The following is a 12,924-nucleotide window of genomic DNA, read 5'->3' on the forward strand; positions in this document are numbered from 1 at the left end:
TTTTACTCGACTCGCTCTGTCAGAAGACTGAAACTGCTTGTTTGCTGACTGGAGCTGAAGCTGGTTGGCTGATGTGCCGGTTCTCAAAGGAGCTGTACAGTAACCGGGGGGGTTGTGGACGTGGTTTGTTTGTCAGCTGACAGGAGGCTGACCATAGCTGTTAAGTGTTTGAGCAATTGACCCGGGGGAGGGGGGGCATCAGGGTCCCTGAGTGACAGGTGGAGGCCTGTGATGCATTCAAGTGATCCTCATCAGCTCGTAAAGTTACACTTTAGTTTTGGTAAAATGTCCAATTTAACTCATTTTCTCTGCACAAGTTCCTGCAACAAGTTCCATTTAGCGTTGAACAACACTGCTAACAAACTTCTTTATGTCTTTATGTCTGAGTTCTGTGACCAAAACCACACAGGTACAGAACTCGAGACACATTTTGTGACTTTACAAGTTGGCGAGGACCGAGCGAACACATTATAGCTCCTCTGCTGCCTTCCCATTGGCTACTGGCTGCTCCTCCTCTTCCTGTCTCCTCCGTCTGTTGAAGAAGCCGAGCTGAGCGGGAAAACAGATCCATGGTTTGAAATCAATCAACACTGTTTGTTATTCCAGACTGGAGATAATTTCAAATGATGACAACTGTAAGTAACTGAGGATAACCGGTTCACTAAGTCAAAGGCAATGTGTTGTAATTTCTATTTTTGCAATAGGTATGACAAATTGCATCCTTTGTGGGCTAAATCAGGCCAGTTTATTTATGTAGTAATTTTATCTTAAAATTTGCTTGCTTGATGTTCGGCTTTTAGCAATGTCTTGAGCAAATCAGCAAGCCGGGTGAGCGGGCATCATAACCGGGCTCAGCATCACTCGTCAGCTGTCCTTAATTACAACAGCAGTGATGTACACCCGTTGAACTACAACACATCCCACATCTTACATAATGTTGCTTTAAACTGAACCACTTACTGAAAACAACACAGCTTCGTTGTTATTTAACAAATAAACATTGTTGTGACAATAAATCTGAGATGATTTTTAAAATCTTTAGGAATCAGTCAGGGAGAGGGGGCGGCTGTGCTATTTGAAAGATCGGCGGTTCAATCCCCGGCTCCTCCAGACTGCCTGTCAAAGTGTCCTTGGGCAAGATATTGAACCCCGAACTGCCTCTGGCGGCTGTTCCACCGCTGTGTGAATGGTGGATGCGACATAGTGTTAAATCGCTTTAAGTGGTCGCAAAGACTAGAAAGGTGCTATACAAATACAGAGCATTTACATTTACCTTCCACAGGGCCAGAACCAGTAAGGCCAGTAGCAACAAGCCTCCCAGTGAGCTCCCCAGTATAATCCAGATGGGGATGATGTAATCCTCCTCCTTCCTCAGCTCCAGGATTATCTGCAGTAACAAATACATATCATCCGCTGACTGGCTTTCATTTATTCTTTGCTGACGTTCTGACAGCGCTGAGCTTTCAACATGCTGCAGATAAAACCTGGTAAACAGCAGAGGGTGAACCCGCCTTATTAACCAAAGTTCACCTTGTGTCCTATAAAAAAAAATCACTATATAAAGCATCATGTAGATTCAAACTCGTATTTGTTCGTGTACCATTCACAACCTATCCAGCAAAAACTTTGCTCCACCTTCTACCAGCTGCAACAATAAAGTGATGAACGCGTCAATAATTATAATCCAAAAATATATCTTTATTCTTTATTATTATTATTATTATTATTATTATTATTCTAAAACCAGTTTACATAATGAGCACTTTTGCTTTTCGTTATATTTGATGCTTACACTTGCTAATAGTACTTTTACTTGAGTAAAATTGTAAATGCAGGACTTTTACTTGTATTTCTACTCTATGACACTGTAACATATCTGAGTACTGTACCTCTTCCATCACTGCCTATCAGGCAGAACTGATGTAAACTGATAAAAGCATACACAACATTTTATTTTCAGGTGTTCATCATTTTTTGTCACCTCCTCTCTTATCACAGCCAGCTTCATAACTGGCTGTAATAATACATTCTGACAGCAGATGACAGCAAAGGCCCATGTTTAGTCCAGTTTACATCAGGATCAGAAATACTTCATTGATCCGTGGGTAAGGACTGGTTTTTGAGCCATTACACTGTGTCTGGTGGCAGGTAATAAGTATATATATATATATATATATATATAATAACACTCACTTAGTAACTGACATATTCAAAGACTATCTATCAGTGTTTTGGGTGCAGCTGGCACTCGTATGTGGTTTGGTGTATTAATGGTGCTCTTGGTATTGATTAGAGGCACCTGAACAGAAGCATTAAACTGCCATTAGATATGTTGAAGTCATGCTTGGAGCTATACAGAAATCCATAAATACATTCCCTCTTCAGCCACATCCTCAGTTAGTAAGTCTGTTCGATCATTCACGTGTGTTCAGAGGAACAAACTTTCACTCGATATTAATAAAGCTTGATTTTATGATATTTCGTAACAAAAAGAAAATATACGCAAAAGAAAAGGGAAGCACAATATTGAATTTGTGTGGTCAGGTCAAGTTAATTCGTTGATAAATCATTCTCGTATTTTCAGTATAATTTACCCAAAATATCATATATTAAAGTACTGTTTGGGCCACCAGCTGCCCCACCTACCTGAATAAGATTCTGCAAATCCAAAAGAAAAGTTATATAATGAGATAAAATGCATCTGCTCCTCTCCTCAGAAAACACAACAACTTGTGAGACCGACAGAGATCAAACCCGTGTGTTTCTGTATAAATATGTCCACTTGACCCAAGACTTTTTTAAGCTCCCATTTTGTCAGACATGCACTGAAATACAGAGGACAGTTTCTTTGGAACAATCTACCCGCATCACCACAATCATCATCTAAATTATCTTTAGTTAAAGATCTTTCTAAGACTTTTGTATTTAATTTTCACTGCTGTCTAGTGTAACTAGAGTCAGAGTTAGAGAGGTGGTAACTTTATAAGCCTTTTCTTGGCTTCAAACCTCCCCTGCACGGTGTTTTACTATGTGTCAAGTCGTAATGTTGTCTTTTTTTAATGTGTGGATGAATAAACTAAATGTGTGAATGCATCAGTCCTACCTGTCGGAACGGTCGGTCCTCCTGCAGGAACATGGGACTGGACGCTTCCAGCTGGATGGAGGCAGCAGTCAGTAACTCCAAGGACCTGAAGCTCACCTGAAACAAGTCGTCAGTCACCAAAGTTTTTTTTAAAAAGCACACAAAAGACCACAAATGCACAGTAGCGTAACCCTGTTTTCTGGTTCAGTGGAGTTCTCCTAATAGGTAGCTCCAGTTTGTTCTTGAATAATCTTCTTTATTTAAACACCAACACGGTAAAACAGTACACACCCAACGTCACTCTCTCGAGGTTCACAGGAAAAACAGTTTATGTACGTTACTATTACTTATTATGGTGGATCTTATCAACTGTTCCTTGGAATCTGGCGTAGTTCCCTCCTACTTCAAAACCCTCCAGTCACCCCTATCCTCAGGAAGCCAGGCTTAGATCCACAGGAAGCCAACAACTACTGGCTGATCTCCAACCTTGTCTATTTACGCTCTCTGCCAGTTTCATTAATTAATCTGATTTTGTTCATTCTGCTCTAGTCTCTGTGTAGCCTTTATTATTATTTATCCACATCTTTAAGTTACTTAGTATCTGTCTTGTCTCTTTAGTTCATGTCTTAAGGGTTTGTGTTGTTTTGCCCATGTCTGCTCTGAGTTCTGTTTAACTTTAGCTTCTGTCTGTGTTCCTTGTTGGTATTAGTTTATTTATATTACTCTGATGTTTACATTACATTTATTCATTTAGCTGATGCTTTTATCCAAAGCGACTTACAATTGCTATACATGTCAGAGGTCGCAACTAGGGGTTAAGTGTCTTGCTTAGGGACACAGTGGTCTCTCAGACCAGAGGCAGGTGTCTTATCCATTGCGCCATCACCACCCCTCTGTTTAGTGTTGAGTAACTTGTTTTGTCTTTTCCCCCCTCAGTAATCTGCCTCTCTGTTCCCCTGCCTGCTGTCCCTGTCTGCTGTCTCTCTGCCTGCCTCGTTAACCTTGATCCCCATCACCTGCCTTGCTCGTCTCGTCACCCTGTTTCTGTGGATTTTGGATTTCTGTTTGGATTACCTTGTTTTTTGGACTCTGTTAATCAGCCACTGCCAGTAAGTGTGCTCGCCTTTTGTTTGTTGGAATAAATCACTTTTGAACTGCACGTCCTCTGCTTTGCGTCCTGCGTTTGGGTCCTCCAACCTGCCCTACCCTCTCCACACCACAAATCGTGACAATGTTAAAAAATTCATATCACTGGATATCGGTAATTATCACGATAAATGTCAAATCATCGCTTCTTTCAAGTTTACTGGCTGATGTTTGCTCCTGAGTGAAAGTTAATTGTGCCACCAAACAGTGGACACTTCACAAATCTAAGTGCAGAACATTCAACAACAAATATGCATGAGTAACATTAGGTAAAATCTGTTTTCAGTCCCTTTTCTTCAGCAAAATAAACATCCAAATAAAGAAATAAGTGCTGATTTGTCTATGATTCAAATGAATTAAACATTCATTGAACATTTGTTATGTTCAATGAAATGAAATAATAATCATTATTTTTTATTGCCCAGCCCTGCTGGTACCCATTTACATGTTGCCCTGTTTAGGGCTAATGTTAGTGTATTCATTATAATTTCAGATAGCCTACTATATATCTTACCACTAGTATAATATTAGTTCCAGTTGGACAGCAGTTTTATTTGTGTGGGTTGTTTCCATTCATTAAATTTGTGTAAGAAAAATGATCTACATGGTGGTCAGTTTCAAATTAGTTAATGCTAAGTACTACTCGTCAATAATCATTCATGCAGAACAAGTTCAACATTTCTAAAGTTTTGCTGTAGCGCATCAAACTTTTTTCAGTGTCCCGTCGCCTCCAGGCTGTGATTAGTCGGTTCATGAAAAAAAGACACCCGAACTTCTTCCTCCTCTGTTTCTACCGAGAGATTATGCATGTAAACAAAAAACGCGTCGACATATTGACCTTTTGAGTGACACCTTAATTGACCTTAATCAAAGTAAAAGCTCAGTTCAACTACAAATAAAGCATTATAAACAAACTCCTCGTGCTTTTATTTTTTAGGCAAAACCACTAAAGCAGAAGTGATGATGTGAGTAACTGTAGCTGTCATGACTGAGATCTATTTCAGCCGCTATCAAAGCACCATAATCTGGCAGCGGGCCAGATATTATTGTTGGCGGGCAGTTTTGGCGAGGGTCCATAATCACAGAGAGAATGAACGTGTTTCCCTTGTCAGTGTTTGTCTAACCTTTATCTAATGTGTGGTTTATAAAGGACTGTGGTGCAGAAACAGTGACAGTGTTTCACACTCTTGGCTCACATTTTCCATGTCCAAAACATCTGGTTTTACTGAATAATTAAGTAAATATAATTTCTTAATAAATATACCTGAAGAAACCTCATTTCCTGACTGGCCACTCTCTGCTGTCTCAGAAGAGACACCTTTTGTGCTGTGTCAGCCACCGTAGCTGTCCTACGCTCTTAGGTTAGGGGGCAGTGGTCGACTGGACAGATGGTTGCAATTGCCCCTTCGCTAAACCACGCCCCGAATACACAGCTTGCCAATCACAGCGCAGTATAGGACTCGCTCTAACTGAGCTCCGACACTTTCATGGCTGCACTCCATTGACTCTAATGCAAAAACACTCGTTTTCTAGCTTTCTTTGCCGTATTTTTCCAAGATCTGGTCAAACGTTGTTCCTGGGGCATCTTTTAATAGTTACAGTCGCTACCCAAAATAAAGTCCTGCTGTTCTGCTTTTTAATGATTGTAATAACGAACAGGGGCCGACCAGCTGTACAGGAACAGCGTTGATCGTTCATATCGTTGTCTTTTGTCTCAGTCGTCGAGGGATGCGGTGGTTCACTTGTACTGTGTGATCGGCAGGATTTAGCTTCTATCTTCCATTTATTTCACGTCCGTTTGACTCAGTCTGAGTCTGACAGCCTGAATACAACCTTCAAATTTATAATGCAACTGCAAAACTGTCTGCTTCTTTCTGAGATCGCTTTTTCCAACAAATTTGATCAATTTATTTCTCCGGGGAGGCCATAGATAAACAGTGGCGGTGCTGATAGTTTGTCAGACTTAGCAACAGTAACTAAGATTTAGTAGTTGTCTCATGAAGTGAAAACGTAGAAATTCTCACTGCGAGGAGAGCAGGCATCTGGAGTCGTCCTCTGAGCGTCACCTTCAGCTCTCTGGAGGCCGGCAGGTTCAGTCTGCACCTGACCGCCAGACTCACACTGTTACTGTGGTTCTGCACACAGAGAGAGAAGAAAAGAAAAGCCTTCTGTAACTCAGTTGGACTCCTGGACGTTCCTCGAGCTTCCTGAGATCAACTGAAACGTCAGCAGTCTTACCAGCTGTGACAGCTGAGACAGGTCCTCGGCTGTAACCTGATTGGTTGTTCTGGGTTGAGGCAGCATGCAGTGAGACCCAGCTACCTGCTGAGAGAAAGAGGAGAAAGCTCAGGTGTGACTGGATTACATTTATTTCTCTCCGTCTTGCACTTTGTAAAGTGGTAAAACCAAATCTTCAAAATGAGTTTTCTTTTGTGGTTGAAGAAGCTTTCCCAGCAGTTATTGATTAAAATGACTAAACTGTATTTTAACATTTCCCCTGGTACCTGCTCGATGCTGTAGTCTGTGATGTTCACCAGCTGGTTTTCTTGCCTGGTCACGGCCCAGATATCAGCCCTGAACAGGACGTCCTGCACTGAGAAGATGCCCAGGTTCTGGATCTGAAACGTTATTAAAAACAGAAACGCGTTGAAAAACCATAATGGTGTTCGGTGATGTCTGAAACATTCCTGCTTAAACTGTCATGCATTTCACTAAGGAGTCACTAAAATGAAAGGGGTTTACTGTTTGAGGATGAATGCAGGTAGTTACTTTAGTGATAATTCTTAGACAAGAAAAGTTTTTTGCCTTAAGAAAGCTGAAAATAGATTGAGTTTGTTTTCATGAAAGTGCTCAGTAAATTTTAGGCCAGTCTGAATATTGGATTTGATTATTTTAATGTGAAGTGACGTGAAGACTTTGGCCTAACGGTGGCGGTTGAGGAAAGGCCAGGGGTGCCGTCACGAGCATCCATACTCGTGCGTCGGTGTCTGCGTCACTCTTACACCACCTAGACTTTCCAAATATAATGAGACTGAACAGATCAAATTCTGATTGTGAAACGAGACGTGTACCCGCCGTTTTACAGCCGCTTCTGTTACAAGGGAAGTCTACAGGAAAATGTCTGGTTTGACTAGTAAAAAGCACTTCCTGGGGACTTGCTGAACAATCACAGTTCTTGTGCTCTGCGTCGCCGTGAAGTGGAGCTATATTTTTGGCCAAAGGCATTCATCCCCCGAGGAACATGAACATCCACAGTTAATTTCACGTCCCTCCGGCCAGTAGCTTGTAAGATTATTTGCTGTAGACTTAGGCATTGTCATTTTTCACAGAAGGCATTTTGACTTGTCGTTGTAGGAAGTGTCCCAGTGAGTCGTGACATCGAGTGGCAGCATGAACAACACCAGGACGACGAAACTGAAGCGTTCATTTTAATATTTACACCTGAGCTTTTTCTGCTGTCACGTGTCAAATTGCCTTCAGTTAAAAAGGCAGACAAATAAACAAATACACCAAAAATCTAGAAAAGTCACATCACTCAGCTCGTTGTTTCAGGGTTTTTTCCAGTTAACAATATGTGCAGACTACTGTGTGTCCACTTTGTCAGTGAGACGGTTCTTCCCGTGTCGGTCCTGGACTCGCTGGATGAAGTGATTGTGTTTCTGTTACTCACATAATATGTGAGGTTGAAGGTGGGAGAGCTGCTGACTGGTTGGTCCCAGGATGAAGAGGAGGAGGAGGAAGATGAGCTGTCTGCTCTGATTTCAAAGCGAGGAGTGTTGGGGTCTCTGACAGGAGAAGAGAGGAAGAGTTTCTTTCATAAAACATACTTAAAGTCTTAATTTGGCTTTAGCATGTTGTACCCAAAACAGGTCTGAATCACAGCTAGCTTTCAAAAACAAAATGTAGTTAGATGGGAGCTCAGCGCCCATTAGCATGCCTCATTTATCCATCCATCCATCGCCAACCGCTTCTCCCCCAGCCAATCCCAGCTGACATCAGGTGAAAGGCTGGGTACACCCTGGACAGGTCGCCAGTCCATCGCAGGGCCACACAGAGACAAACAACCACTCACTCAACCTAGCCTGCATGTCTTTGGACGGTGGGAGAGAACCCACGCAGACACGGGGAGAACATGCAAACTCCACAGGCCGGGGCAACGGGGGTTTGAATCCACAACCTTCTTGCTGTGCGGCGACAGTACATATTTTTATTTATATTAAACAAGATAAACAGACTTAAATGAACACACTTTCCTGATGAACTACGCTGCGCATCGCATGACTGACAGGACGGCTGCACTTCTTCACCATCAGTGCTGTCGTGCGCACAGTTTTGAGCGAACAGGTTGAGGCAGCGACCCGCGAAAATGAACTCAGTTGTATTGTAGCCGACTGTATTACTCTGTATTAACTGCAGCTTATTTGTTTAGTATTAGTGGCTTTTTGATGCGTCCTCCAATTAGTACAGCGCTACAAATGATAATATGCTTGCTAGTGTGCGCCGGCGACAAGCAGTGCGCAACACTTTAATATTACCATAAAGGGCGGGATTGCGGTCTCTCCTTGAGCAAGAGTCTTTGATGGCGGCTTGAAACTTAACGGATTGCTTAGTGTGAGTAGGGCTACACCCAGTTGCAGTATCACAGACATCTGGGGCAGGTAGTGGACTGCTGTGTGTGTGTGCGTTGGCGTGTGTGCGGTGGAATAAATTTAATGGAGTAACTATCAAAGTGATGACGTCTCAAACTTCGAGTCGCCTGTCATTCGCACGGTCAGAAAAAACTTTATGGTCCTTCAAACCAAATACACATTTATTGAAATTGTTGCATTCAGCAAAGACAATCCATCCATCCATCCATCGTCAACCGCTTATCCTGCATACAGGGTCGCGGGGGGGGGCTGGAGCCAATCCCAGCTGACATCGGGCGCAAGGCGGGGTCCACCCTGGACAGGCCGCCAGTCCATCGCAGGGCCACACAGAGACAAACAACCACTCACGCTCACGCTCACACCTAAGGACAATTTAGGGTCACCAATCAACCTAGACTGCATTTCTTTGGATGGTGGGAGGAAGCCGGAGCACCCGGAGAGAACCCACGCACACACGGGGAGAACACGCAACTCCACACTTGCTGTGAGGCGACAGTGCTAACCACTGACAGACAATATTTTAGATATTTCCTGGAATCTGTTTCTCTTTTGCGTCCTTTTCATTTCTTTCCATGACAACAGTTCAGGGGTTCAGATCAACAGGACGGCTCATCGCTGTCACTCACCTGGTGAAGAGGAGGTCAGTTTGGTACTTCAGAGGGAGGAGGATGTCGTTGATGTTGTCGTCCGGGTATCCCTCTTCTCCCTCACTGATTCACACAATCAGACATTGCATTGACATACATTAATTCCCTGAGACCAGTAGTCCTCACGTGAACCTCAATCAAGAACAAAAGTCTGTCCCTAAATGGAGTCCCTACAATGTGACTGTGAGAGCAGATGTTTTCTCCACAATAACATGCTGTTACATTTAAAAAAAACATGTTTAATTTGAGCCATAACTACTGGGCGGCTGTGGTTCAGGAGGAAGAGAGGGTTGCCTGTTAATCAAAAGATCGGAGTTTCAATCCAGGCTGCATGTTGAAGTGTCCTTGGGCAAGATACTGAACCCCGAAACCCTGGCGGCTGTTCCGCCAATGTGTGAATGGTGAATGCAGATGTAGTGTAATTCTTTTGATAGTTGTTCTTTTCTTTAGTTGGGGATTGGTTTAGGGAATATTTAGAGGGGAAGCCTCCAGATCCTACGGAGGGCTTCCCTTTCTTTTGTTTGTTTTGGCCAGCCCACCAGATGACTTATTTTGTTTGAGTTAAATTTCATGTTTATTTCAATAAACGCGTGTTTTTTGACACAACTCCTGGACTCTTAATTGTGTTCGACCACCACGTGTAACGAGCTTTGGTGGGGGTCGTAACACACGCAGAGACAAACGTTTGTACTTCTGCACTTGTGAGGAACCCAAACCTTAAATCACTAATTTAACCCTCAAACTACAGGGCTGACAGGATACATAGAGAAAGTCGATTACTAAAAAGCTAATTCTTTGCGTCAATGCTTCGTTTAATCCATATCACTACATACAGCGCAACGGGCTTCCGCTGTGGAAAAGTGAAGACGACGTGATTTAATGTAGTGGATTGCAAAATGGAGAGAAATTAGCGAGGGATGAAGAAGATACAGGCCAGAGAAAAAGGCAGAAAGTGTGCACAGTCTGGGATCATTTCAAGCTAAAAGAAAACAGCAGTGTGTCTGCTGTAAAACAGAACTACCCGAGCACAACACGGCAGAAAGCAGCAAGTCTACGCATCAAGTCCACTAAGCGGACCTCAAACGCTAATGTTTAAAGTAAAGATTGCTAGTTGAGATGAAGATACGCACAGTTTTAAGCTTCTAAATGTACAAAAGTACAGTTGTTGTTCTTGTTTTCCCACTGGTTGAGTTTGGGTTGGTACGTTACAGTGATGTGAGCTACACAGCTGATCCCGTTACCGGGGGTGCTGAGAAAAAGTATTTCTTATCCAATTAAGATAAACCAATGAAATGATATTGATAGTACTTGATTACTAAAATAATAGATAGCTGCATATCTACCTCAAGCAATTTTCTGAACTTGCAATTTTTAAACATGATCTAATATGTAAAAAGTGCCATTTGGATATTCATAAAATACTTAATACAGTATTTCACCTGGGCAGCTATTTATTTAGCTCAAAATGTTCACCGAGACTTAGCCAGAATAATATCCAGAAGTCTACCAATAATTCATGTTCTCGTGTTTCCATAATCGTATTTCTTTGAAAGTTCCTTTAATGGTGACCTCTTATTGAATAAGATATACATCTCACATATTTTTGAACAATGTTGTCTCTGGTTTGCCCTTTTAAAAGATCCCTGCATGAGTTTCGTCCCCTCTCAACATCCTGTTTCAACTGAAAACACACCACTTTAATAAAAAATAAATAAATACTTAGTTAATAGAAAGTAAATCCTTTTCTCACCCACGTCCTCCTTCCAAACGCCTCCCAACTCTCTCAAAGTCTTTCTAGCGTCACAGTGACATGGGCTGTCTCACCTGCTGGTCTCCATGACGACCCGCACATGATCCAGGAAGACAGAACGGCTGAACTCAAACTCCAGATGGAAAAATACCTGGATAGAAAGAGAGCGGTCAGTAGTGGGAGAATGTAGAAAGTAGACGTACTCAAGTACTTTTCTTTTTATGCCACAGGGCTTAAGTTACTGGTTACTTAAAAAAAAACAGGCACACAAAACAAATGAAGAGCTTAAAAAATATGTTTTGTTGTAAATTAAACTTCCCAAAGTACATCTGAAACGATTCAGTATTAAGTAAAAGTACTAATACTACAATGTAAAAGTATGAAAGTATAATCACGAGACTATTATTCCTCATGCATTTATGTAAAAGCAGGATTTTACTGCTGTAGTTTATTTTCTTAATGAATTCATCTGCTGATTATTTTCTCCACCAATCGATTGACTGTTTGATGGTTTGATGTTTTTGTTTTTACAGACTTCAACCATCAAAATAGTTGCGATTTAATTTTTAACAGTTTCAGCTGTGCTTGTATGAACTGTTGGAGTTTAACAAAAGATAATTTTTTAGAAACGCTTCATGTGTTTTGTGTGTACAAATCTGACTTTGTAAAGTAACTGAAGCTGTCAGATAAGTGTAGTGAAGTAAAAAAATACAACATCTCCCTCTGAGGTGGAGCAGAAGTATAAAGTGGCATGAAAAGAAACTACTCACATAAAGTACAAATACCTCAAATTTATACTTAAGTACAGTACTTGAGTAAATGTACTTACTTACTGTCCACCACAGATGACTGACAGAAATCTAATTGGCAACTATTTTGATGGTTGAAGTGATTTTTCCTGTAACATGTGAAGACGTGCTGCTTCTCCTCTGAGTGATTGTAATAACTGTAAAGTTTGTTCATAACGCACTTTAGGCTCTTTACAAACCAATCAATCAATCGGTTCATGGAGAAAATAATCAGCAGATGAATCTGTTGGACTTTGTACCAGTACAGAGTGGTATTTTATTTAAGTAAAGGATCTGAATACTTCCTCCACCGTACATAGAGAGATTTAAAAACTTTTAAATCCTAACCAGAATATAAATAGTCAAACCCCTTTTTACCTCTAGGTCTCATCATTTTACAATTTTCTAACTGTTTTATCAGACGGTCTAACTGTCCGGTCATCCCAACATGTGGGACCTGCTGTTTTTGAGGTTTTGCAGATCCTCCACAGCCTCTGATCGTCTCTGTGAGCAGACTGGAGCTGTTTCCCTCCGGATACGTCTCACCTGATCCAGCAGCCACAGCCTCGTTAAGAGGAAGCTGACAATAACCTGACTTTACTCAGACAGGCATGTGTACAGCGGGGCCCCCGGGGCCTTACAGTGGAGGGCGGGGCTGTGATCATGTTTACAGGACGGTCATTAGCCTAATGAAGGATTTTAGTCACTGGCTGTCAGTCGTCCTGCTCTGTTTAATCACTATCATTAGTCTGACTGTGTAACAGCTGTTTTATTAGCTAAATGTAATTCTTTATTATCTTTGACATCTGATGCTGTTCTGTATGTTTGATGTAATTAAACCCCCCCCCCCCCCCCCCCCCCC

The 12,924-nt window shown here is 41.8% G+C and overlaps 1 protein-coding gene across 1 annotated transcript in view; it reads right to left on the minus strand.

Moving 5' to 3' along the window:
* Window positions 1-353: 353 nt before the first annotated feature.
* itga11b (integrin, alpha 11b) overlaps window positions 354-12,924 on the minus strand; it is a 41,163-nt gene continuing 28,592 nt past the window's right edge. Inside the window, exons 21-29 of the mRNA XM_046036981.1 lie at window positions 11,349-11,425; window positions 9,504-9,587; window positions 7,899-8,013; window positions 6,733-6,846; window positions 6,467-6,553; window positions 6,253-6,363; window positions 3,104-3,199; window positions 1,274-1,387; window positions 354-549 (exon numbers count right to left, since the gene is read on the minus strand). Coding sequence (XP_045892937.1) covers window positions 469-549; window positions 1,274-1,387; window positions 3,104-3,199; window positions 6,253-6,363; window positions 6,467-6,553; window positions 6,733-6,846; window positions 7,899-8,013; window positions 9,504-9,587; window positions 11,349-11,425 — 879 coding nt within the window. The 3' untranslated portion in view covers window positions 354-468. The remainder of the gene's footprint in view (window positions 550-1,273; window positions 1,388-3,103; window positions 3,200-6,252; window positions 6,364-6,466; window positions 6,554-6,732; window positions 6,847-7,898; window positions 8,014-9,503; window positions 9,588-11,348; window positions 11,426-12,924) is intronic.

Source organism: Micropterus dolomieu, linkage group LG22, assembly GCF_021292245.1.
Source record: "Micropterus dolomieu isolate WLL.071019.BEF.003 ecotype Adirondacks linkage group LG22, ASM2129224v1, whole genome shotgun sequence".
Taxonomy (NCBI): Eukaryota; Metazoa; Chordata; class Actinopteri; order Centrarchiformes; family Centrarchidae; genus Micropterus; species Micropterus dolomieu.